Here is a 27,695-nt window from a genome sequence, read left to right on the forward strand (position 1 = left end):
AGCACAGCTTATCAATATAACAGAGCAGCCCTCCTTACAAACAGCCCACTTTGCAGAAGGCCAGCAGCTACTGCAGGGCTGCGTGCTGGAGATAGCCTTTGAAAAAGCTGGATGCCTCTGGACCTCGTTTCCACCTGTCAACGAAATGGCGGTGCTCATCAGGAACTGCACTGCTCGAGCGCTGAAGCTAACCATAGGGAGGTGCAGTCCCCCCACCTGCTCCTAAAAATTAGGGACTGGACTGGGGCTGCTGGAAGCTTTTTAGATAATGCTGGTAGGGCCACAGAAGCAGGGTTTACTAAAGCCATATGAGGTACTGGATGGGTTTCCCTGCCCCCGCCAAAGGCACTGAGCCAGCATGGAGGAATACCCCATTACAGGGGTGCTTTTTGGAGCAGATTTGATGGTGGAATAGCAAAGCGTACTGGAGAAGTACTTAATAATTAACAAGGGTAATGGGATGGGCTATCCTGGGTTGTACCGAGTATGAGGAAACCAGAGAAATATATATAATAGCAGTTCAGGTAATGCAACTGAAGTTTCTATTTAATTTTACATAGGATGTTCCTATACTATAACCAGGTCTCAAGCTGCTTCTAGCAATACTGAAAAGGAGGCACAGAACCAGGGTTGGACTGGGATGTGAGGGGCTGCCACCCCAGGGGCCCCCCACACCTCTGGTCCAGTCCAAACCTGCACATACCTGTTATCCACTATTTCTGATACATTTGTGCAGGCCTGTAGGACTTAAAAAGAACAGTGTTTCCCTGATAAATATTAAAATTAAATGCATTCTGGTGATTGCACTTTATTAAAAATTCACATATACAAAACACAGAACAAAGATGAAAAAGAGAAAGAAATAAGAGAAAAATAGAGCTGAAAAGAGAACAGATATAGATTCCACTAAAAACAGACCTACATCCATACAAAGTGGGTTTGATAAATAGCACATACACAGCTTAGCATCCCTTAGTGCACATACTACTAAGTGAGGTGCAAGCCCTTCATTAGGCCAGTTGCTAAACATTTTTCAGCCAAAACATTTGGGTAACCAAATCTTTCACATCATATGTGCAACCAAAAATAAGAGGAAAACATTTCTAGGCGTGATGGCTTAGCTGAACTCACAGTTTAACTCTAACCTGAGTTTATAAAGGCGTTAGTAAAGTAGTAGTATAACGCTGCTTGTATGTGCTAGGCTGTCTGAAAAATATACGGACTGCGCACTTTTAACAACCCCCTAATATATGCCTGTTCTTAATGGTGATCAACAAGTACAGTCAATGACCCATTTTTGGTAATTAAGTTGCTTCTACTAATTTACAATGAAGTGCCTGGGATATTTATTTTCAGAAAAGTGTGGTCATGGCACAATTAGATTGATACATTATCAATTTAGTTAAATATGAAAAAAAACCAAAAAGCTGAAATTGCATCTAACCTTAATACTAACACCTTCTAGAAAAGTAAATAGCAGCAGAGGACAGAACGTGGCCTTTAACATACAGCATTGTAACTTTAAAGTATTTTTTTTCTGATTGAAGCAATTACATTAAAGCAACAGTGCGTGTGACCTTCTTTTTGTATTTTCATCAAATAGACCAGAACCACCTTTCACATGTACTGCGGTTTACCAATTTCTGGTTTGTCTTCTCCCAAGGTCTCTAGTTGAATTTGTTATGCCCTGATTAGTCACAAGAGCAGGAAAGTGCCAAACAAAACTTGGAATCCAACTTTATTCTTTGAAGTCGAGAAATTGCTGAAGCTTTTTCTGATGCTCGGATGAGACAGGAACAGCACTGTTGGAAAATGTAAAACACTTAATTTCCTTTAGATCCCCTTTAATATGGACAGTAAATCTCTGCTATAACTCAACTCATCTTAAGATGAATGCTTTTACAGACACCATGTAGAGATACAAGCTGCAGTTACTTACTGTAAGTGTTCTCCAAATGTTGTGGTTATCCTGTAGATTGCTGTTTTTAAAGCAGCTCGAAGTGAAAACCTCAGGGTCTTGTAGGAAGAGTCCAGTAAACTACCAGGGTTTCTCACTGGTTTGCTGGATGCATGGGGGAGTTTAAAATGTTTTTCTACAGCCTGGAAATACAAAAAATAACACAGATTCTACAGTGTGTGGACAATTCTGTTAATCAGAGTCAACCCACTAAAGAGCACAGTGCAATTACTAGGGATGCAGCAAATCCGGTTTGGGATACGGCCAAGATTCTGCCTTTTTCAGCAGGATTCAGCCAAATCTACACTCCTGACTAAAGCGAAACTGAATCCTTAAAATCAGGAGACTTTTTGTCACATAAAGTACAGAAGTTGAAAATTGTCTTTGAGTCTTCCCTATACTCATTTGCATATGCAAATTAGGGTTCGGTTCAGTATTTGGCTGAAACTCAAAACTGGCTCAAACTTTTGAATTAACTTAGGAATCATGCCCTTATACTTCACTCAAGATTATATCCTTTATGTTGGCGGTTACCTGTAGGTCACCTGTGACTTAAACAAACAAAGTTGAAGACCTGTTCTTTTTTAGATCATTTAGGAAATAAAATAACTTCCCATGTACCTTCACCTCCCTTTTTCTGATTTGACTGCCCCAACAAAAACAGCATATGTCTTATATTGGATTGCAAGATAAATTAAATAATTATGTTTATATGGGATTATTGTATTATCTGTGGAGGAATATTCACAATTTTCTGTTTGATAATAACTAAAGAATTTATCAAAATTACTGAACGATAGAGAATAAAACAACAAGCTATTGGCACGGTTTGCCTTCTCACCTCCTGCAAAGTAAAGAAAGTTGCAAGTACAGCAGAAAGAGAGGTCTGTACTACTCCCATTCTGTCTTCTGAGAAGGAGGCAGCCACGAGGTGAGATAATGCTGAAATAGCAAGGAAGGCAACGTGATTAATGACTGATACGTGATTTTTTTTGTAGGTGAATATTGTAAGCATACCAATAAGGATGCTCATCTGTAATGACAGGAATACCGCAAGATCAGTTAATAAATTGGATTCAACATCTCTCATTTTTCCATCAACAGAGAAATACTGAAAGCCACTGATGCTACCATTCTGTAAATTTAACAGCAACTGCCTTTCACCTTTAGTACATGTCTTTTTAAGCCCAAAATGGAAAGGCTATTGTTGTGTGTTTAAGCACTTGGGTTTTGCTAATTAAATTTATAAAAACTAGGTTTTAATTTAGACGTATTCACTAAAAATCCAATCAATCTTGTGAATTATCTGATGCCTATAGTTATGCATACATATAAAGATCCGCTAATTTAGAGCAATGAAATTGGGCTGCTCTGATAGTCTGGACCTCAGGCAAACAACATATTATTATGCAGGACTATTCAAACCTGACAGAAGAGTCAGAAAAGCCATTGGAAAACTTATAGCACCTACAGAGCAATGTACAACATGTCCTTATTTGTGACTCACCTTCCAGTGCCCAAATATGAATCTGTGCATCTGCAAATACATCCTCACTAGAAGCCTCTGGATGCTAAAAAGTAAATATATAGACTTGGTCATATATATTACTTAAATTGCAAAGTCATTTTCCCACAATATCTGAACTCACAGTTTTGCATTGTCAAAGAAAGTAAGATTTCAACATGCACATAGGATCTGAGATAAATAATACTACATTGCTATTCTGAGGCAATTGGTCTTCATTTTTTATGGTTATTATTTAGGTATTTGTTCAGCAGCTCTCCAGTTTTGGATTTTACCAACTATTTGGTTGCTGTGGTCCAGTCAACCCTAACAACCAGGCAGTAGTGTGAATGAAAGACTTGAAGATGAATAAGAGAGGGCTTGAACAGAAAGATATGTTAAAGAAAGATAACAATAGTGTAGCCTCACAGAGCAATATATTATTTGGGCAGTGCCCCCCCCCCCTTCCTTCTGAAAGTTTAAATTAGGCAGAACAGGAAGACAATTTAAAAACTATAAAAAGTTGCTAAGAATAGGCCATTCTATCACATGTAAAATGTAATACTTTATATGCAAATAGTAAACTTTAAAAATGACCCATGAACATCAAACATGAAACCCATCAAAACTACATGTTAAAAAACTACTCCTGTAAGTTCTTCCTACACACAAACCACTACTAATGCTCCATATGCTTACCTTACTAAACAGGTACATAATCAGACCTCTCTTTGACAAGAAGTTTTTGATCTAGGAGATAAATGGTTTAGAAAACAGTGGATGGAAAAAGCTTGTAGATTGAGAAGTTACATCCTGAGTAAAAGAGCAAATAATGATGAAATTGTAAAACCGTTTTCTTTATTTAATAGTAATAGTAGTAGGATTTAAAAGTAGCACCCAAAATAAATACAGTGGATATAAAAAGTCTACACACCCCATGTAAAATGTCAGGTTCCTGTGCTGTACAAAAATGAGAAAGATAAATCATTTCAGAACTTTTTCCACCTTTAATGTGACCTATAAACTGTACCACTCAATTGAAAAACAAACAAATCTTTTAGGTGGAGTGAAGAAAACCAAAAAAACTAAAATAATGTGGTTGCATAAGTGTGCACACCCTTAAACTAATACTTTGTTGAAGCGCCTTTTGATTTTATTACAGCACTCAGTCTTTTTGGGTATGTAGACTTTTTATATCCACTGTATACAGTAAATATACAATTTATAATAAATCCCCCAATGTTTTGACTATATGCAATAGTAGCTTTGCCTGCATGTTTGTTAAACAGAGTCTGATGAATTTATCTTTCACATGTAACACTTACCTGATCAAGCTTGTGCTGGAACCATGTAGAGAAGATTCCCTGTTTTGCACCATTACATACAGGGCTAAGCGTTACTGGGGAAAGATTGGAAACCTCAGAGCCATTTTTCTGAACACCTAAAAAGATACAGTACAAATATGTGCCACACTTCTCACACAGCAAAGAAAATCTAAGATTGATGTCAGTTTATAGTAAGATATGTATATTATTTGAATGAACAAATCTCACTAGAATCTGATGTCCACAGCTTTGCACTCCTTCTCATGATGTGGGGACTTTGGACAGAGTCGTGCCATGGGGTATTTGGGTCCAGAGATTCAGACATTCGTTTAACTCCGGGAGGTGTAAATGGACTTCCAGTGTCCAATGAGGATTTTAGAGAGGTAGTCTTTAGTAGAGAGGGGATACCTATTCTAGGAACGGTACTTAACTTCTGAGTTTGCTCAGCTGAGTCTTCAATAAGAGATGTACCTTAAATCACAAGTAGTACATTTTAGGTACACAAGACAGAGTACATAATAGCATTTTAATTAGTTGTTTGAAATCTGGTTTTGTACTGTAGACCAGGGGTCCCCAGTCCTTTTTACCCATGAACAACATATAACTATTAAAAAAAAAAAAAAAGTTGGGGAGCAACACAAGCATGAAAAAAGTTTCTAGGGGGTTTCCGATAAGGGCTGTTATTTATTGGCCCAGTGTGGAATGGCAGACTTCAGGAGGCTTTGTTTGGCAGTACATATGATCTTTGTGCCTCCAAAACTTGCCTTCAAGCCAGAAATGTAAAAAATAACACCTGCTTTGGGATCCCTGGGGGCAACATCAAGGGGTTGGTGAGCAACATGCTGCTTGCAAGCCACTGGTTGGAGATCATTGCTGTAGACAGAATAAGTATCCAATAGTGGATGTTTCGGATGCAGGCAGAAGTGCCTGGCAAGTTACCAAGGGAGGCAAAAAGACACTCCTGGTAACAAAGAGCCGAAATTACGATTTTTAAATTATCATTAAAAAGATATTATTAAAAATAATAATCTATTGCGCTCTCTGCACTAGCGATGCAGGCCCCCCTCTGATGTGAAAAAGCTAAACGGGGGGAAGGCATCAACTTGGCCGCCTCAGGCAGCTAGGACCCGAGGCGGTGCTGGCAGATTGTGATACGTTACCCATATTTTGTATATCACACTGCAGAGAAATGATTGAAGGACTATCAAAAAGACAAAAAGTAGAGGTGCAAAGGCAGTTCAACCGGTAGTACATCATACAAAAGCCAATGTACACCGATATTAAAATGAAAGGATGAATCAGGCAAAAAGGTATGTTTAAAAAAACACAATGTTTTATATAAAATCATCATGATATGAAATTAATATAGCTGCTTACCACAAAAATGCCAATCAACATCTAAAACAGACATGTTGGTAATAGCCAGAATACGTTTTTGGTTTATTTTTTTTTTTTTTTTACTTACCTCTTTTATTTTTCCATTATAATATAGATGTGAATTGGCTTTAGTAGTTTTAGACGATGAAGGGACTACTTAGGGTTCCAAAGGAATCACCAATCACACCTATTGCTCCTTACTATACCAATTAAGTGTTTTGAAGAAGGCAGTGACCTAAAGTACCTGAGCTGCTTGAGGACTTTCTAGTCTGCTTAGGGGAGGATGGGACTTTCATCCGTCCATTACTTGCAGCAGCTTCCTGATGAGCAATTAATCTGGATGTCAAACTGCTCAGTAAGTTCAAACATTCTTTGGAGATTGCAGTCCAGTTGTGTGGATGCCCACCTATTTAGAAATAATGCAAAGAATGATAAGATACCAATAACTATCACATGTAGAAGAACATATGCACCCCACTCTGGCATCATCTTCATATTGCATAGCAGTATGATACCTGGCTGGCTCAGGCTAAACACTTCCTGTCGTCTAGATGGTGAATACTGAGAGAGCAACACAAGATCTTGCATGGCCAAATACTAAATAAGACAATAAAAAAAAGGGATATATTGATATATTTTACGGCACAATAATAATATAAAACAGCAATAGAAAAAAATATATTTTTCCTTTGTACCTTTACAAGAGGAAGTGTATTACTACTCAAAATGAATGGAAGGCATTTTTCTGCTTCTTCAGCAAAGGAGGTCTGTACAGGGAAGATACGAGCCTGAAAGAAGACAGTTAAGTGTTACGACCACTGTCACCATTACCTTCCAACTGTACAAAATTATATCTCCAGATCACATTACATAGGGTTGTATGCTGATGCATATATGTTGCCATCCAAAAACAAGGTAAACTGTTGTTCAAATCTTATTAGATTAATTTGTCTTCAATGTTTTGAATGACCTATGTAGATCATTCTGATGGTTCCGTTTTCCAAATTGTAATATATTTTACCAGAGCTTAGTGAAAGGTATAGCAATGGGGAAATTGTGCATCCCCAGCAAGCTCTTACTGGCACCGTTCATTTCTGGGGAAGGAGTGAAGAATAGAGGATAGTTCCAACTTTGTTACACGGTCAAAATAAGCAAATATTACTGAATCAGAAAACGGTGTTCTTGTTCAGGAAGCAATTTTAACTGACCAGCTTTATTTGATCTAGAAAATGCCTGGGACATTATAATGCATCTGTGAAACTTACAAATTCATCAGTATCTTCCAGCAGTACTGAAGGAATTCAGTGATTCACTACTGACCTCTGTTGTATAAATTCTGAAGAAAATCCAGACCATGTACCAAGCGGAAAGCAGAAAAGTGCCAGACAACCATATCTGGTAAAAGACTGTCAGATTCAAGAGTCCCCTTAGTGTGTCAAGTGAGGGCTGCTGCCTGCGTAGCAGCAAAGCAATAATCAGGTTACTGATTTCATTGTGCAAACACAAATAACATTCTGAAGTGTTAAATAGGTATGGCAAAAACCAATACTGAATGAAACTCTAGTAACTAGTTTTTATTACTGTAAGTCAAAAGATTTGCCAATGCAGCCTATGATGTAATATTTACCTGTCAATGTGAAGGTTTAGTGCAGTTTGGATCCATGTTCGTGGAATGTTGCCTAAAAACGAAACGTAGCGTCATTAAGGTCTTCATAGTATATACTTGAGAATGTAAAACTATAACTCTTTAAATGCGTGTTTCGCTTTCATATTAACATTTAGTAAAATCTGCAAAAAAATCACCAGTTGCATATGGTCCCAATGTCACTTTCTACATAATACTAAAAATAAATTTAAAGGTGAAATTTGTTTGTACTGTGCAGGAACTTGTATTAGTTCAGAAAATAAGACACAAATATTGGAAGCATATTTAAAGGAGAAGGAAAGGGTTAAAGTTAAGACCTCTCCTACCGTCTGCTTTTGGAGATATTGCTTTTTTATCTTCCTTGTGGCCGCCATTTTCAGTATTTAAATGTAATAAACATGGCACCATTTCACTAAATGGGCATATCTCAAGCCTCCCCCTAGATATGAGCGCTTGCTGGCTGAGCGGTCCATATGCCCCTTATGTGTTTTGCACATTACCATAACGGCACAAGAGGGCGGGCCGTACACAAATTTTGTGGGAGAGCACTCCTGCTCTGGTGTATGAAAGTGCGCTCACAAATATATATATATGTATAATGCACATGCACTTCCCAATGGTCCTGGCAAGTGTGCATGTACACTGGTCTTGGCCTTGGTCCAGGAGCATGGTATGATGGGTATTTCCTTTACTTTTTTTTTTTTTTAACCGCTTCTGAAATATGGGGGGAATATGGGGAGACTTCAAGGCACCAATGACAGGACTTGAGGTATGCCTCTAGATAGGGCTTAACTATTTAGTACCATTTCCTTCTCCTTTAAAGGATATGTAAACCTAAAATATAATTTTGCCTAAAAAAATAAATATATAATTCTAAGCAACATTTCAAAATACAATAATTTGTTTTAAAGTTGTCAGCAGTTGAAAGTAGTATTTATCTCCTTTTGCACTGAAACAATGTTAACAGCCTTGCATCTCTCTTTAGAATAATGACAGACATTATGTCACAGCAACAATTCTGCAGAAAATTCCTTGTTATTGTGGGTGCTGAGAATCATTGCAGGTGAAGCACAGACTGAGTCACCCAAAAATGCCTTTATACATTTTTTCACACAATTTTAGGGTTTTAATGACAACAATTCTCAGCGCCCATAAAAGCAAGCAACGTTGTTTTGTCATAAGAAAACACCACATGTTTTGTTACCCTTATAGGTCTGTTTGTACTACAATGTTTCAAAAAGTCAGAACCAAGGGCAAACAAAAGGAGCTAAGCAACCACTGATAAATTCAGTATTAAAGAATAAAATAAACCTATCCCTTCAATCTATTAAACTGTAATTTGAAGCAACTTTCCATTAGCTATTAAACATTTTCAATAGGAATTGAAAAAAACTGCTTTTAAATTAATTATATTTACAACCACAATAGCTTTAAAATCCACTGAAAATGTTAAACTACTGGAAACTGGAATGTTGCTTAAGATTACAGTTTTTTTGGGTGGAGGACCCCTGTCACTCACTCCCTTTGCAAATACAAATAAAAAAATGTAAACATTTTTCACTTGTGAAACCTCAATGAAATCATATTTTCTAAACATTTTAAATTGTTTTTGGGCACAATTTGCTGCTGACAGTGTCCCTTTAATCACTGAAATGTATATTTTAAATGACTTTACCAAAAACACAAGACTTACCAAATAAATAGTAGAGAATGGCATAGTTGCGAGTGAAGTACAGAGACTGGAAACTGCTCTGCTTTATAATAAGTGGTAGACATCTTCTAAACTGCAGATACTTGTATTGCTTAAAAAAAAAAAAGTATTTATTGATTATATACAATTTCTGTAACTCTATTTAGCCTCAACATACTTTGAAACTAAAAATATCTAATCTATAATTTATAAATATACTTTTCACCAATGCCATATAGGATTCTCACAGCAATCAGCACTTATTATCAGCTGTCAGATACCTATGGACTGGGAACATTACATTAAAAACATCCAATAACACTGTGCCATACCCATAAAACACATTAGGCACAAACCTAATTGGCCCCAGGCTGTTAGGGTCATTAAAACGTGGCTACAAACAGGGGAAAGCTGGATTAAAAAAAAACATGTAGCACTTAGAGATGAAAGTTACAGAAAAGCTAAAATGGAGCTCAAGTGAAAACTTAGAATGCTGCATACTAAAAGTTAAATGCACATAATGTACAAAAATCACTAGCACCATCTTGAAATAATTATAATATACTGACTTCTTTTCTGCTTTTGAAAATAAACTTTTGAAAACAAAACTGACATGCTTACCTGTATTGATGGGAAGGACAAATAGTTCATGTTGTGAACAAAATACTGGAGACTGTAACAATAGCCAAAGAAAGCACCACACAATAACTGAAAGAGATGACTCTCATTGAGGCAAAGAGAAGGTTTGTCAGACTCATCCTCACTAAAGCAAAATAGAACAGAATAGAAAAAAGACTGGTTAAAATAATTTTACTGCCATTAAGCCAAAATAAACTAATTAAAAGGTTTGGGTTTTTTTTGCTGGAGCTGCTACCAGTTAGATTATTGCCCACAGCTCCAAGCTGGAAATTTAAATTGCTGCCATTCAGACACTATTAAAACCAGGGTCCCCAAACTTTGCAGTGGTTCTTACTATATAACTATGGTCCAGGGTTAGAAAAACTGGGTGGAGTCAACAATAGCCAATCAGATTTCATCCAGTGACATAGTTTTTCAAACAAACATGAAGTTTGTTCTCAAACTTCCCATTCTAGCTGAAATCTATTATAACATGTAGCACAATGCTCAGCAGATTTTTTGCCTTCAAAATGCATATTAAGGTTAAGCCAGATATTATCCATTAATACATATTGTTTATAAGACGCAAATGTAAGACAAAAACGATAACAAAATTGTAACTGATATGTACGATGACGCAAAATTATTTAATCTGTCTAAAATAAAGATGCTCGTTTAAAAGTTACAGTATGACAAATGGCATATTTTCAGATAATAGCTCCTATACCTGTACTACAAAAGCACATAAAATCAAAACTAATAACATATACATTTGTCTTATTTTAGTCAATGAAAATATCCTCACCTTGGTAGGGAAGTGCAGGAAACAACTATAAGCTGATATTTCCCTTTGCTCATAACAGCACAGCACCAGGAGGCCAGCACCCCCATGACAACATGAGCTAAAGAGTGCACAATACGATGCGGAAGGAGAGTGTTTCCAATAAGGGCCAGTCGAGAGCAGGGAATAGACGGCACCACTGAAAAACAGTAAGGTTTCACTTGCAGACAGCAAATTTAGAAACTCCAGTGCCATTTCTTTTTTTAAAATCAACAAACTAAATACAACTGAAAATGCATTCTACTTATGCTTAATTTTTAAAAACAGATTATTGCTTTGTTTATATATGGTCCAACCCTTCTTCCAGTAACTGAGAATAGAGAGAATGAGCTCTGTGTGTCTCCATCTATTCCCTATGTTGCTTATGTTTACAGATTAGGATTGTTAATCTGTGCACTGGTAATTCAATTAACTAACTTCTCTTACTCTCACAACTGCTTGCAAGAAACCAGGATGCTAGTATAAAACTTCCCTGTTTTAACAGGGAAAATCCTTAATTAAAATAGGCAAAACATATTTTAAACAATGGGATATACTGACCCTTCAGACTACTTTCGATACCAAGAAGTACAGGCTTGGATTATTTTTTCACCCAAATGTTACCATTTAACCATCTTACACATTACCTTTACTTTTGCAAAAACACCTCAGCAAGTCAATGGCAGATGTCCCTTTTACAAAGATCTTTCTTTGCTCCATGGTTTTAGCATTTTTTTACGCTGGCTTTTGTGCAACTACACGAAAAAGTTGTGGTTTTCATGTGACAAGTCGAAAACGTTGCGGCTTTTGCACTTTTTCCATTCGTGCTTTTTCAATCTGAATTTTTTAGCAAATGACTGCCATTTGTGGAAATGAGTTTAGTAATGGTTTTAAAAAGAGATAAAACCAAGAAAATCCTAATGGTAATAAATCCACCCCAATGATGCCTAGCAATCATTTGACTTTTTATTCTATTGTTTTTTTTAATCTAATGCAATCCATTTGTTATAAGAGCACAACAGAATTTGCTTTTATACCCGTATAAAGTATATGTGTTGTATGACATTAAGAGAAAAAGCAGCTATTCAGAAGGATTCTGTTGAGTACACAACTATCCTAAAACTGTTTGTCCTATACTAACCTTGAAATGTATACTGTAAAATATCTGCAAACTTTTTCAATTTTTTTAAAACACAAGAAATGGAAGCACATTTACTAAACTATTCTAATTTCTATTTTTTTTTTTTTTTTTTCAAACTCGACTAAACTCATCCCCTCGAATGTCTAACATTTACTAAAAAAATCTGATAGGAAAAGTCTGTGAAAGAAAAAGTCGCAAAAAAAAAAAAACTAGAATTTTTCGAGTGGTCGCTCCAAAACTGCAACTTTTCCAAACTGCCAGGCAAAAACCAGCGTAAAAAATCCAAAAACTCTAAAGTTTCGAGAAAAAAAAAAAAAAGGATCTTCCAGGAAAATTAAGCGACATCTGCCATTGACATATACATGATCTCGGCGAGTTTCAGACGGTGAATTGTCAGATTTGGAATTTAAGCCCTTTTGACGTATAGTAAATTTTAAAAATTCAAGTCGGGAAAAAAAAAACAGTTTGTTAGTAAATTGTCCCCATGGTTTAATTTATACTGTGCCTCAAATTCAAGTTCTAGAGCAAAACACTATTATCCAGCTCACCTGTGTAATACTCCATAAGAAAAGTACATTGCAGTCCCAAGATGGCACTTATTAACAAGAGACAGAAGATTGTGTAACTGCTCGTAAGATCACTGATGGAATCTGCATAACACAAAAACAAGTCACAGGTCAATGAGGAAAAAAAACAGCAAAAGTATGCAAATTCCATACCAGGTAAAGATCTATGTGGCTTCAAATGATAAACACAAATATTAAAATAATGAAATAGATACCAAATAATTAAAACCTTAAGAACATTGCAAGATGAACTGTATTTATACATATAGGCAACAAGCTATTTGCCTTGTAAATTCTAAATAGTACAGGTATAGGACCAGTTATCCAGAATGCTCGGGACCAAGGGTATTCCGGATAAAGGGGTCTTTCCGTAATTTGGATCTCCATACATTAAGTCAATTAAAAAATCAATAAAACATGAATTAAACCCAATAGGATTGTTTTGCATCCAGTAAGGATTAATTATATCTTAGCTGGGATCAATTACAAGATACTGTTTTATTATTACAGAGAAAAAGGAAATCAGTTTTAAAATTCTGAATTATTTGATTAAAATGGAGTCTATGGGAGACAGGTTTTGTGTAATTCGGAGCTTTCTGGATAATGAGTTTTTGGATACCTGTATAACTTTTCATGCTATTATTTATTTAGCTACGCTATACCTAGCAATATAACTAAACTGATCTAATTGCCATTTCTAATTGCCTTTTTCTGGATCAGGTAGCTCTAGATCAGCGATCCCCAACCAGTGGCTCAGGGGCAACATGTTGCTCCCCAACCCCTTGGATGTTGCTCTCAGTTCCCCCAAACCAGGTAGTTATTTTGAATTCCTGACTTGGGGGCAAGTTTTGATTGAATAAAAACAAGATTTCCTACCAAATAAAGCCCCCTGTAAGCTGATAGTGTGCACAGAGGAACCTAATAGTCAATCATAGCCCTTATTTGGCACCTCCATGAACTTTTATGGTGCTTGTGTTGCTCTCCAAGTCTTTTTACATTTGACTGTGGCTCACGAGTAAGAAAGGTTGGGGATCCCTGCTCTAGATGTTAGGGAGGTTTAAAGTGGCATAAATTGCATTGAAAATATATTGCCAGATTCAGGAATTTATTTATAAAAAAAAACAATGTTTTTTAAGCTTATACTAGATATGACAGTACTCTGTTATCTGTTAATATTATAGCTGTTCAAGATGCAACATTAAAGCTCCTAGAGCAATCAAAAAGAATGGCAAGGCCTAGAACAGGCAGTGACTGAGTAGGCAAAGTCGCACTGTCAGAGACTGAAGTATCTCATATAGTTTGTAAGCTCTACGGGGCTGGGACCTCCATCCTTTTGTGTCTTTGACTCTTAACTCATTGCAACTGTATCTTGTATTTATTGTTAAACTTTGTATTTATCTATTATCTTAATAACCGCCTGTTTGTATTAATGTATTCTACTGTACAGCGCTTCATACATAAGTAGCGCTTTATAAATAAAGATATACATACAAACATACATCTCCACTGTACATTTCAGTCCATGTTACACTTTCAGGGGTCTTTGTTCAACTGACTTCTGCAAAACCCATATCAATACTTCCAGGTGGTGAAGCACTATTCCTAATGCTTGTGAACATGCTTAAAAGCATTAGCATTGTGCAGGATGAGGTTAGACTTGTATGCAGCTATTCGCCCCTTAAAGGACAAGGAAAGGGTAAGTCACTTGGGGGTGCCAAAATGTTAGGAACCCCCAAGTGCCTTAAATCGCTTACCTTGTACCCCGGGGCTGGTGCCCCTGTTAGGAGAATAAAAGCACCAGCCCGGGGTACCTGTCGAGAGCGCTTCCTCCTTCCTATTCGCGCTGCAGCCAATTGTCTTGGACAATCGCATGCGCAGTAGAGTGAAACGCCGACTTCTCTGTTCAAAGTTCGGCTTTTCACTCTACTGCGCATGCGGCGAGAAAGGAACAAGGAAGCGATCACTGTAGGGGGAATGGGAGTACTGAATGGAAAGTTTAAGTAATTGTATGCCCCGCCTCATGCCTAAGGCATAGATATATGATTGACAGCTGGGATTTTTAAATGCATTTATAATGGGTTTGAATGCGTTAATATAAAAAGGAATTTTTGTTTCATGTTTAATTTGAAAAGGACTTTTATTATACAGCTTTTTATGTCTGGGTGACAGGTCCACTTTAAGAACTGAAAATAACATTTTACAAGATGTGTCTGAATACTTTTGGACATATAGTGTATGTAAGTATTAGTGAAAATATTTTTTTTCTGTGGTGAGCTCGAATCTCACATTTTGATAAGTCTTCCCCTTAGTGTGAAAAAGAATTTAGACCTACTAAAAAAAAATGGTGGGATCATCATCTCCTTTATGACATAGGGGTGGTTGAAATCTCTGTGTTCGTTAATATACAATAGATCAAAATGTTCTTCTGTAAAGAAGCAAATACAATCCAAAAAAACTCACACATCAAATAACTAATTTTTGCATTCAGTAGATAGAAAATGCTATGCAAACACCATGTCATTTTTGGTGTTATGAAATACACAAATGTTTTAAACGTGCATGACTTTAATGTCTCTATGTAATCCTTTTTTTGGAAACTTTACCTGTAAGCCATTGTATGGGATGTAAAATTTGTATCTGGCTAAGGACAATAAAGACGACACAGCACACAGGCAGAAGTATGACTGACCAAGCAAGGCTGGCGGCCACTCGCCACCGGAGAACCTGCAAATAAATGGCGTAAATAAGATGCTTGTGCAGAACATGATCATACACATATGTCATTAATATTCATATCCACTCTAGTTTGTTAATTCCATAAAATAAATGAAAAACTTCCTAAACATAGAGACTAGCAGTTTACCAATAATGATGTGGGCTCATGCCCCTTGGCAATCTGCAGGAAATGTCACTAGATAACTTGTTGACGTGGAAGCACTAAGTTATAAGTATTTTAGCGCTGATATTATTTCTGAACTGCTGCCATTTACTATAAACAGTATGGATTGGGTTAAGCTTTGCATAAAGTCCGCAAACACAGGAGAATAAAGAGCGCAGGTTCTGTAATTCCAGACAATCTGACTTTTCCAAGTTACCTGTCTCTCTCGGAGCATGGTCATGTCGCTGCCGCTTCTCCCATTCAAAATCCCTGCGCGACAAAACAGAAAAAGGACCCAGCTAGAGGCTGCCAATACATTGCCTGACAGAAATGCCCACGAAAGAGTTCCAGAAGGCTGCCTTCGGCTTGCCTATTTTGAATGTACACAGCGCTCGGGTCCTCGGCTACGGTGTCCGTTTTAGAACATAATCGCAACAAACGCGAGTCCACCTTACGATATTTCGGATATCTTTTACATTCCCTATCCTTCATTTCTGTTCGTCATCATGCGTCACTTATCTGACTTCCTCTACTTCCTATCGACTTTTCTGCTGCATTCATATGACAGCTTTAGTAATTTTTGGTACAAGATTATGCACATTGTGCACAGATTAAAATACAGTGCAAACTGTAGAGTGCAATTTTAACACAGACATGAGTCCACAGTCTGAGAGGGAGCTATGATACTCTAAAGATCCATTATCCAACATGCATTTGGGTCAGTGCAGAGCTGTCAGGAGACAGTGGTGGGGCCAGGAGAACAAGGGCATACCCATACCTCCCAACATTTGAAAAATGAAAAGAGAGACAAAAAGGGTTTTTTGACCACGCCCACTTTTGTGGCCACACCTAAATTACCACACCCCATTTAAAAAAAATACTCCTTTTATATAGTTGAAATGGCGGGATTAGACGCAATTGTGCTATACCCTCATACTGTACTACCTAAGGAAAACTATAGCAACTACATATAAAATACAAATATAGAGAGAAGGTAGTCAGTTATAACTATGTACTAGTTTTGCCCCCCCATACACAGTGCCCCCAATGGCCCAATAGACAGTGCCCCCCATAGACAGTACCCCCCATAGAAAGTGCCCCAAAGACAGCACCCCCCATAGAAAATGCTCCCATAGACAGTACCCCACATAGACAGTGCCCCCAATTGACCCAATAGACAGTAGCCTACAAACAGTGCCCCCATAGAAAGTATCCCCCCATACACAATGCCCCCATAGACCGTACCCCCCATACACAGTGCCCCCAGAGACAGGAGACCCCCTTAGGTACTACAGCTTCTTCTGCTGCTTTGCTTTTTATGCTGGGGTGACAAGCCTTTTTATAAAGTAGCGCCCTGTGTGTAATGACGTCACACGTACGCACAAGGCGCAACCTTATAAAAGGGCCTGTCGTGCTGCACAAGGAGTGGCATAAGAAGTAAAGCAGCAGACCCGCTGTGCTGGATAGTTCAATGAATGTCCCACATTTCAGTAATCTATTACGGAAATGCGGGACATTCATTGAACTACCCGGAACAGTGGGATGTGCTATAAAAACCGGGGCTGTCCCGCGAAAATTGGGACAGTTGGGGGGTATGCATACCTCCCAACATTTGAAAATCACAAAGAGGGACAACTAGAGTTCCTGCATGTAGCGCCCCATTTTTTTTTTATTTTTGTGTGTGTGGACACTTATTGGTCACACCTATAAAATACCACGCCTATTTTAAAAAAACAGCTTTTCTCCATGGTTGGAATAGCAGCGTCAGATGCACTAGATTTTTAGAGAGACACAGTGGTTCCCACATCTCAAGACATATTGGGGCCATAAGCATTTCATGTGAGAGTCCCCCAGCATTTCATGACAGACTCAGTGTGGCACAAGCATATTAAGCTATATTTTGGCCCTCAGCATTTAATGGTGATATAGTGTATTGTCAAGGTGGCGCTAGGGAAAGAGTCTGGTACTGTGAGCATGTGTACAAGATGGGAAGGCAATACTTTTTATCAGTGTTGACCTAAAGGTTATAAATAATTGGGTAGGGAGGTAATGGCAATGAACTGGAGACTGATAGAGAATCAGTAATAAGGTCAGAGTGAGAGGTAACATCGCTAAGTAACATGCACATTGGCGGCAGGGGAGAGGGAGCCGGAGCAGAGCAGAGGGCAGCAGTAGCAATAAATCCAGCCGGGTCGGTTTAATTTTTAAGCAGCAGTGTTCACACCGCATTCTTTCTGTTTTAACCGGTGCAGCCATGATATCACAGTTTTAGCTCAGGGGACTGTGCATTACGGGACATTCAAGCAACTATCCGGGACAGTGGGTAGTGCTGTAGAAAGTGAGACTGTCCCATTAAAGGCAGAATGGTTGGGGAGTATGTAAGGGTGTGGCTTAAAGGGGTTTTCTGTGACATCGCTGCATGTGTGCAATGAAGTGCAAATGTAAATGTCGCTGATAATGTGTGAGAGGGAAAATGACCACCAGGTGAAAACTGCTATTTGTTTGGCAGTTTTGTGGGCTGCTAGTGAATGGAGGGGATATATGTAGTACAAATGGTGTGGATTGGGTGAGAGAGATGTGCCTAACGTATATACATGGTAGGAAAATGTAGGGTTTACATGTCTTTTAAAAAAGGGTTCTAGCTGATGTACCATACCATATAAAATTAAAGATGTTTGGGACATTTCCAGTCATGATTATACTGTGAAACCAGGCCAAAGGTTTAATTCAGAGGTTGTCTTCACAGTTAAAAAGTCAGTTTATTTGAGAAAATAAAAAAGTTTCACTGCAAATGCTTCTGAATGCCATACCTCAGTTCAAGCTCATACATGTACAGGTACAGTTAAAACTGATACACTCACAAATGTACACTGTCTAGTGAAATCTTTAAATGAGTGACAGTACCTTTGTCTCTTCATTGCAGGTAAGACGGGGACTGGATTTTTCACTATTTGTTGGTCTTTACACACCTGCATTATGGCACTTTTCCTCCTTTATAAGCAAGAATATGTTGACTGTTATCGTTGCAGCTTTTTCTCCCTTTCATGTCTTTTTCACATGTATTTTCACATAAAGTAAATAGATTTAAATGCATAGCAATATATATGATAAGATGCAACTATCTAAATGTACAGATTTCTTTTAATCCTTAGCTTTGGTTTTACACATGCAAAAAAAGGAATAACCATAAAATTATCATTTTATAGAAAATTACATGCTCTAGAATTTCTGCTCCCTGGAGCAATTTGTCTTGGGTATCAAAAGAAAAGGCTGCTGATATAGCTTTCATTTTTATTGTATTCTATATCCATTGTTATGAACTGCCCCATTTTAAGTAACAGTTGCTAGTTTCCACTCCCTGGTTTTCACATCCCTGGAATAAACTTGCATATTAAGTGCTCGCTTATTATTAGTGTGGTAAACCCGTTTGAATAAAAAAACTTGAATACCTCTACTTTACAAGTTTACAAACTTGAATAAAACTCAAAAACTCGACTATTTAGAAATGAAAATATGACTTTGTTTGTCTAGGATAACTCCCACTGACTTCTATAGAAATGTGTAAGCTTTTAGATGGAAGTTTCACATTCAAGTTTTCGGTGTATTGTGTACGTAATAAATACCAGACACTCGAGTTCTTGAACAATAATTCAAATTTGAGTTTTTTAACGCAAAAAAACTTGAATCGTGAAAAAAATTAAACTCGAATGTTGATAAATCACCTAAGTCTACTAAAAAATAATTTAAACATTAAATAAATCCAATAGGATTGTTTTGCCGCCAAGAGAAATAATTATTTCTTAGTTAATCATTTTACACTTTTTTGGTTGTTATGGGCCAATATATAAACCACTGAAAAATGTTTATTATTCTTACTATGAATAGTAGTTTGGAATCTGTTATGGAACATCTTGATACCTGGGGGTGTTCAAGCGTCTTTCTGTAATATGAAGGACATGTTATCAACATGTATTTATGCTGGTATAAGGTCAAGTATAAGATCCGTTATCTGGAAACCCGTTATCCAGAAAGCTCCTAATTACAAGAAGGCCATCTCTCATTGACTCATTATAAGCAAATAATTATAATATATTTCCTTTTTCTCTGTAATAGTAACACAGTACCTTGTACTTGATCCTAACCAAGCGGCATTAATCCATATTGGTGGGAAATCTGTTTTATTTAATATTTAAATAGTTTTTAGTAGACTTAAGGTCTGGTGATCCAAATTATGGATCGATCCAATATGCAGAAAACCCCAGGACCCATGGATTCTGGATCATATCCTATACCTGTACAAGGTGCTGTCTTATTGATAGAGAGAAAAAGAAAATCAGTGAGAAATGAAGAACTGAAGAAACATTTTCTTGTTAGGGCAGATTAAATACAGGAGATATAATTTTATTCTAACACTTGATTCCTTTGTGCATATGTCTGTGTCTGGGGAAATAATATGAATGATTAAATGCATGTCACAGTTTAATCCTTATGTACTCCCTTGCGGGCCGTGGGACAAAGAGAGAAGCATGATTCACATGTCCAATTTCTGCTGACAAAGAATTTTAAATTTGGAAAAATGCAGATATGTCTTTCATAAGTAAACATAATAAGAGAACAGCAGGTTGCCTTCAAGGCTTCCACTAATCCCTAAAACATACTGATAATAAGGTGGGCTGCAATAGGTAACTGTTTTATACCTGGAGCAGTTGGAATATCAAGGAGCAATTACAGGGCCACTGTTATCAAAATGGAAGGGTTTTATATGCACAATAATAACTGCATAATGTCAATATAATAAGGGCCACTCTATCTAAATATTTTCACCAGATAATATTTATGGTAGCAATATGTTATGGCATAATATTATGGTGTAGTCCTTGCATATCTGCAGGGTATAAGAAAACCTGCAATTAAGAGATTCATTATCATCATCGTTTATTTATATAGCGCCATCAAATTATGCTGTCCTTTATATGAATTTCCAAAGAACAGAAATCTTAAAATAATTTAACAAACAACAGCTTACAATCTAGAGGGGTTAAGGGTACATCTGAAACAAAAGGAATATGGAAACAGATTAATGATTTATGATACACAAATGTCTGTTCAATCGAGATACATTGCATATACTTCCCTAAACATTAATTTACATGATCCATTATGGCACCATTCAGATAGCTGCTAGTATGTTACCATACCTGGACATTCGGGTCAATCTTTTATTAATCTGCCACATAATGTAAAAATAGTCTCTAGAAACATGAGGGCAGATGTTTGAGAAACTAATCTGTGGAAATCCACAAACAAAAAAGAAAAGCTAATAAAAGTGTCTATTAATGTAAATGCTATGAGGCACTGTTAGAATTCATACAGTGCTTATAACAGTTAGCTAGGCTTAACAATACCCTCTAGCTACTAACAGTTATGGGTAAATGTATAAATATAACCTTGAATAATGTGGAGTGACAGGTGACATTTTGGTATCCTCGCAGGACAGAGTTTGAAATAAACATTTATATATGCATATTTACAGTATATGTATGCACAGTTAAGTATTATGTTTCGTATGTATCTTTCTATGTTAGGTATAATTGTTTCTGTCATTTTATATAAAACTTAGGATTGGGTATTTTGAGTTCAGTACGTTTGCTTGCCATAGGAATTTGCCTTCTGTAAGAGGAATAGACAAGGGGTAAAAATACAAATTATCATTTGTACTCATTGGACTTTAATGAATGGGCCCGTATGTGTGCAGTAACACCTACATGTAAGGTTGGGCTAAGACACATCAATGTCCATAGCAGGCAATCCCTAACAATATTATACCTATTACTGGCAAATGGGCGGGTTTAAATGGAATATGATCTATGCTTAACCTGTATAAAACAAAGCCTAATTTGTATTAGTAAATAGAGAGGGTGGGAGAGAAGACACTGCCAGAATGAAAATCAAGACCTCAGAACCCTTCAGCATCAGGCGTCACGTAAAATAATAGGCCAGGCAACTTAGAAAATCTTATTTACAGTATGTGCCAAGTTAAAAACTGTATTTTATTGCTTGTATTCCATTGATGCCTAAAGGATTGAGAGATTCTTTCTTGAGGAAATTCATGTTTATTTGTGGATTTGAGAGTTGTAGAGTACCCTCCCTTCACCTGATAATCTTTGGATAAATAAAAATATGAATTGTGAAATAATCCATAATAATTATTACAGGCACGGATCACTATTAACAATCCAAATCAGTGATGCAGATCCCATGTATGGATTAACAATTCAGACAGTTCTAAAAAAAAAATGGCTAAATCCTAGTATTGTTTAGGGATGCACTGAATCCACTATTTTAGGATCTGGCCAAACCCTGAGTCTTTTGCGAAAGATTTGACCGAATACGGAACCAAATCTGAATCCCAATTTGCATATGTAAATTAAGACAAGGAAGGATCAAATACAACTGTGCGCTAAGTGCGCTGCAAAACATTTTCAATTTTTGTGTTTATGTGACAAAAAGTCACGTGATTTTAAGGGTTTGTATTTGGTTCGGCCAGAAGTGTGAATTTTGGCCAAATCCAAGTCCTGCTGAAATTGTCTGAATCCCGAACCGATTCAGTGCATCCCTAGTATTGTCATTTTTTTTAAATGAAAGTATTTAAATCAGCCTTGTAGTTTATTTCAAGTATCAGTGCATGATTCGGTTGTGTTTTTTTTTGTTTTGTTTTTTAATAAAGGCCATTTTGTGCATTTTAAGGGAGTCTAAAAATTATTTAAAAGGTGTGGCCATAGGGAACAGTGCAAGAACAAAAGGCCCCATTGACCTGTAGGCTAGATTTGGTTATATTTTTGTTGTAACCATGGTATTAAAAGACAGCATTCCAGAAGATGGTACTGCTACACCACAACAGACTTACAAGGGCTTATTTACTGATGTGAGGCATGGTGCAAATTTTAAAATAACAGGTGCAAATTGTGATGGCTCTGTGCAAGGTGTAGCAGAATTGATGGGACAACATTACACAAACCACCATGCACATAGCACACTAGGGGCAGGTCCTTGTGCTCCATAAAGGAGGCTACCCAAACCCCACTGTGCACTAACCTTGTTGAAGGGTCTGAGGTTACGTAGGGGCTAGCCATTTAATTGCCTTCTTAAATTTTGCAGTGGTTACAGTTTGCAACCATGTGGGAGGTTATAAGATCAGCCATGGATGTGACCCATTTAGCAACATTGGGCAGATTTTTACCTGTGCAGTAACCCATAACAACCAGTCAGTGATTAGATTTTTTTCTGCCACTGCAGGTAAGATAATGAATGCAAGAATTTGATTGGTTGCTGTGAATTACTGCCTGGGGCAAATTTGGCCAGTGTTAAATAAATCAGACCTCTACCACATGCACATGCATGAATTATTGCACCTGAATTATTGCACCAGCCTAAAGGTTCAGCATCTCTGTAATGATCCACAACTTTATTGTTCTCACCATCAGCGCCAGATTTGTTACATGGGTGCCCCGAGATTGCCCCATTCGCCCCCCCCATGCACATGTGCCACCCCTGGACACATGCGCATTTGTGCAGCCATTTAAACTCACATACAGAGCAGTGGGAAGAGGTCCCCATTGCTCCGTATGTGAGCAAAATTTCTTTGCGGCTTGGGCAGCATGCCGCCCCCAAATTTGTGTCGCCTTAGGCCTAGGCCTTTGTGGCCTCATCACAAATCAGGGCTTGGTCACCATAGTGGATTTTGTTAGAGGTGTCACTAACAGTGTGATCTAAACAGCTGTGAAGAAGCTAAGCCGTCACCAAATATAAAGCAGAAAATTAGGTTTGTCTGTCATAGAAGCTAATGCTACAGGACTGATTATTATTGTCAAAGCTACCATGCACTTATCCCTTAAGTCAACAACTGATCATTTTCTTACCTTCGTAAGCTTACAGGACATAAACAGTAAATGGAATCACTGACTTAAAGGCCCTAAAGCTTAAAACCTGTATTGCTGCATTTTGATCTTTTAGATTTCATGTGGTTATATTTGATGTAATCAAGTAATTTAGCTCTCAGTTAAACTTTTTTTTTTGAACATTGCTTGTTTATCATACAAAAATTACTTCAACACCATATTAATACAGATTATACCATCGGTTCCCAGGTTGCTTGGAACAGATACCATGGGTTATTTATGAATGGAGCACAATTCAATGCTTATGGCACAGGACAAAAATATTTTCAGATCAGAACTTGGTAAGCCAGTGTTCTGTAATTCTTTTGTTCTTCCCCCCCCCCATCCTGGCCTTTTAGTTAGGCATAACTAAATCATGACTAAGAAACCTAGCTGATCCCTGATATTACAATTTACTTTAATGCAAGATTTAGGGGTGGATTTAATTAAACCCTGCATGAGTTAAGAAACTCGCTGGGTTTTGGGGAAAAAGCCTTGTTGGTTGAGGTATTTTTCCCCTAGCAAAATAAATAATGAAAAGTTTGCACCTATTAGATGCCAAACCTTTTCTTATTTAAGAAAGCTCACTCAATGAAAAATACCTCAACAAACGAGTTTATTTTTCCCTGAAACTACACAAGTTCCTTTACTCACTCCTTTATGATTGCTCAAGCAATCAAAAATCGTCCCCCTAGTTAAAGGGCTCACTGCAGCACCCTGAGGGCTAGTTACTGTACTAAGTTGTAAATTGCTTGCAAAGGGCTGAGATGGTAACAGTTCTGGAGACTTTGCACAGCGCATCCCTGTTATAAATGAGCCTTTTGGATATGCCAGTCATGTTTCAGATGCTGGTGTCGTGCTTGAAAAATGTCATTGTTCAAAATGAAAAATTATTCTGGAAATGGAATTTTGCACTATACTTGAGTGTTTTTTACACACACAAAAAAGTATGCACAGCACTACAAGGCAGCTAGTGAGCCAAAGATAATAATAAGGCCAGGTATGATCATCTTCATCATTTATTTCTCCTAGATAAACTCATAACGTATAAGTAAAAAAATTTAACTGCAGTAAAAAGACACTTTTTAAGTTGATAGTAACAGGAAGCAGCACTGCAACAATGGTAACACAAATTAGGAAATAAACAATCAATAAACAAAGAATACCACAATTCCTACATAAACACAAATGGCATACATGTGTATACATGGTAAATGCAGTGTTTTGTAGCTCTACAGAAACACTATGTAAAAACACATTTATGAGGTGCCAAAAATGACTATAAAGTACAAAAGTGCAGTTTCTGATGCAGTTCGCCATATTTTACCTACAATACAGTGCCTCTTTCCCACAATTCTAGTACTTTCTAGTGAGAGTTGCACTCAAAGAATCAAAATGTCTGCAACTGAGCATGAGCTTTTTGATGAATTGGAAGCAGTTAAACTAAAAAAATTTGGATACCTCATTTTCAGTAATCGACATAAAAATCTGTGTCTGCTCTTGATTCTTTAGGTGCAGATCTCCTGCACTTATTGATGCAGCCTTCAGTGGGAACCCTGAAAATGCCCCCAGTGAGTACCTTTAATGTAAAGTATGACCTCAATGCTTGCAACAACTGTGTCCATTTTTGTGTGAGTAAATGAGCCTTTATACTTGCAGTTGTAAAATGGTTCCATAGACCACTAATTTGAATGCAAAACATTTTACATGCTGTATCTAGAGTTTACAAATGCTTTAAAATATTACTAACTATACTTATTCCAAGATGTTATCATCCGTGCTTGGTTCTAACTGTGTGCTGTGCTAAAGTATGGCTTATGTGCACTTCCATCTGCAGAAGCTGAATGGGATGGAGGGTCCAGGGAGATCTTCCTCCTCTCTAGGACTGCTTGAAATGATTGTGAACTGGGTGTGTCCCGGGGCATCCGTTTGTAACTGCTTTGCATGTTGACAGGGATGGAAGTTGTGGTCTGCACTGAGCGATTAATATGCTGCTTTGCCTCCTCAATAGATTTTTTTAGCATAATATAGGCCTTTTCAAATTCATCCCTCTCTCTTTGAGTGTCCTGCAGAAGCTGTGACGTATGAATGTTTTCATTTTGTAGCTCTTGCATTTTTCTCTCTATGTTTTGCAGTTGTTTCTCTACCTCCACTTTTTGCTTTTGGGTCTGAGTTATAACAGGGATCATTCCTTTGAGTTGCACAGAGAGTGAATGATTGTCCTCTTTCAGTCGAGAGCACTGTTCCTCCTTGTCCTGCAACTCTTTGATGATATCTTTGGTCATTTTACCTTTGAATTTTGGGTTCCCTTCCAGACCTAAATCTAAACGCAGCTTCTTTACTGCTTTGTTTAGAGCTTTGTTTTCATTAGTTACCTCTTTCAGCTTTGTTTTCAGTTCTTGTATCTGGGAACGCATGGAGATTTCAAGCCGCTTTAGCTTGTCCCTAGCTGACTCCTCTCTACGATATGCTTCATCTCTTTCCTTTTGGCATTTCTGTAGAAACCTGCTTATTTCATATGATGTCATGTACGGCTTTGCTAGAGGGTGCCTTGGCAGCTCTGGAAGACTAGCTTCCGAAGAGGTTCTGAAAAACAAATATATTTGTTTATATGCAGTTCCTCTAAAGGGTTAGGTACAATTTAGCCTTTGTAAATTTAGCCTCACTAAAGCTACAGTGCCAACCACAGTAAAAATGATCCAGTCAAAATGATCTGACTCCTTTATTTGACTTCAAATTGCTTTAGCTTAAAGACTTACAAGTCTGGGTAAAAAAAATAGTTAAACACCTCTAAAAGGACATAATGCTTCAGCGAAAAGCCTGGAAAGGAAATTATATCAAGGCAAGCATGATGCTAGTTTTTCTCTTTAAAGTCAGCCAACAGAAGCTGAATGTACCCAAGAAAAACATGACTTCAAGATGAATGCGTTGCACTCTATCTCAGATGGGTATCTGTACCATGAGAAGGATGCCCAAAACAGAAAGGCTGAAATGAAGCCAGTAACCAAATTTGCTATTATCAAATGCAGCACTAGGCTTAAAATTATTCTCAACTTTGCATGCATCAAAACACTATACATAAAGCACTTGCAGTTGTTTTCCTGCACCTAGTGCTAATGAGCCCATTTCACCTATTATTGTAACCAAAACCTAAGGTGCAGTGCAAAGAGGCAAAAGGGAATCCGGTCCTTTACACTTTCTACTGACAAAGCTGGAATATGAATAACAGTTGCAGAGGTGTATTTTCAAAGTCAACACTTTGATTTTAAGATATAGAAGCAAGACACTTACAGAGTATGACAAATAAAAGCACAATACAGGCATGGGACCTGTTATCCAGAATGCTCGAGACCTGGGGTTTTCTGGATAAGAGATCTTTCCGTAATTTGGATCTCCATAACTTAAGTCTGCTAAAAATCATTTAAACACTGAATAAACCCAATAGGCTTTTTTTCCTCCAGTAAGGATTAATTATACCTTTATTGGCATCAAGTACAATGGTCTGTTTTATTATCACAAAGAAAAAGGAAATCATTTTTAAAAATTTTAATTACTGTATTTACTGAGCAAGACATAACATTAGAGAGGGAGGACATACAAGGACATACAATGGCCACGCTTGGAGCTTCTCAAGCTATATATATATACAGTATATATACACAAGCACAGGTATGGATCCTTTATCTGGAAACTCTTTATCCAGAAAGCTCCAAATTACGGAGAGACCATTTCCCATAGACTCCATTTTATTCAAATAAATGAGATATTTAAAAATGATTTTCGTTTCTCTGTAATAATTAAACTGTAAAAAAAAAAAAGAACAGCACCAGCATGCACTCATCGGACTCCAGGACAGCGGATGAAAATTTTTTCAAAAATCTTTATTAATGGTAAAAACATGACGCATTTCGTGTGGTATCACATGAATGATGAGTGCATGCTGGTGCTGTTCTAATTTTGAATTTTGAGGTTGTGTCTCCCCTTGCTGTGGGTCTGAGGCATTGCACTCGGGGCACCAGGAGGAAGTCATTCCTATATTTAAAAAGGGAGTAAGATCTCAGCCTGGCAGTTATAGGCCTGTAAGTTTGACATCCGTGGTGGGCAAGTTATTTGAAAGCTTGTTAAGGGATCACATACAAAATTATGTACTGGAGAATGGCATTATGAGCAGTAATCATCATGGCTTTATGAAGGACAGGTCATGTCAGACCAATTTAATTGCTTTTTATGATGAGGT

The 27,695-nt window shown here is 37.3% G+C and overlaps 2 protein-coding genes across 2 annotated transcripts; both read right to left on the minus strand.

Moving 5' to 3' along the window:
• Positions 1–792: 792 nt before the first annotated feature.
• Positions 793–15,763, minus strand: ndc1 (NDC1 transmembrane nucleoporin). The gene is given in 18 exon segments (NM_001016813.2): positions 793–1,802; positions 1,940–2,100; positions 2,799–2,899; positions 3,465–3,528; positions 4,161–4,211; positions 4,787–4,902; positions 5,015–5,257; positions 6,408–6,569; positions 6,679–6,760; positions 6,859–6,951; positions 7,484–7,616; positions 7,791–7,842; positions 9,502–9,610; positions 10,120–10,261; positions 10,922–11,096; positions 12,626–12,727; positions 15,247–15,367; positions 15,739–15,763. Coding segments are annotated over 18 exon segments (1,995 nt in total). The 5' UTR covers position 15,763; the 3' UTR covers positions 793–1,738.
• Positions 15,764–24,464: 8,701 nt separating this feature from the next.
• LOC100490175 (paramyosin-like) lies at positions 24,465–26,041 on the minus strand. The gene has a single exon (XM_002931459.4). The coding sequence runs from the start codon at positions 25,984–25,986 to the stop codon at positions 25,246–25,248; it is 741 nt and encodes a 246-aa protein (XP_002931505.1). The 5' UTR covers positions 25,987–26,041; the 3' UTR covers positions 24,465–25,245.
• Between the last annotated feature and the right edge of the window lie 1,654 nt (positions 26,042–27,695).

Source organism: Xenopus tropicalis, chromosome 4 (assembly GCF_000004195.4).
Source record: "Xenopus tropicalis strain Nigerian chromosome 4, UCB_Xtro_10.0, whole genome shotgun sequence".
Classification (NCBI taxonomy): domain Eukaryota; kingdom Metazoa; phylum Chordata; class Amphibia; order Anura; family Pipidae; genus Xenopus; species Xenopus tropicalis.

Excerpts from the sequence above, each read along its gene's own strand:
- LOC100490175 (XM_002931459.4), bottom strand. The coding sequence starts at position 25,986 with ATGACATCATATGAAATAAGCAGGTTTCTACAGAAATGCCAAAAGGAA.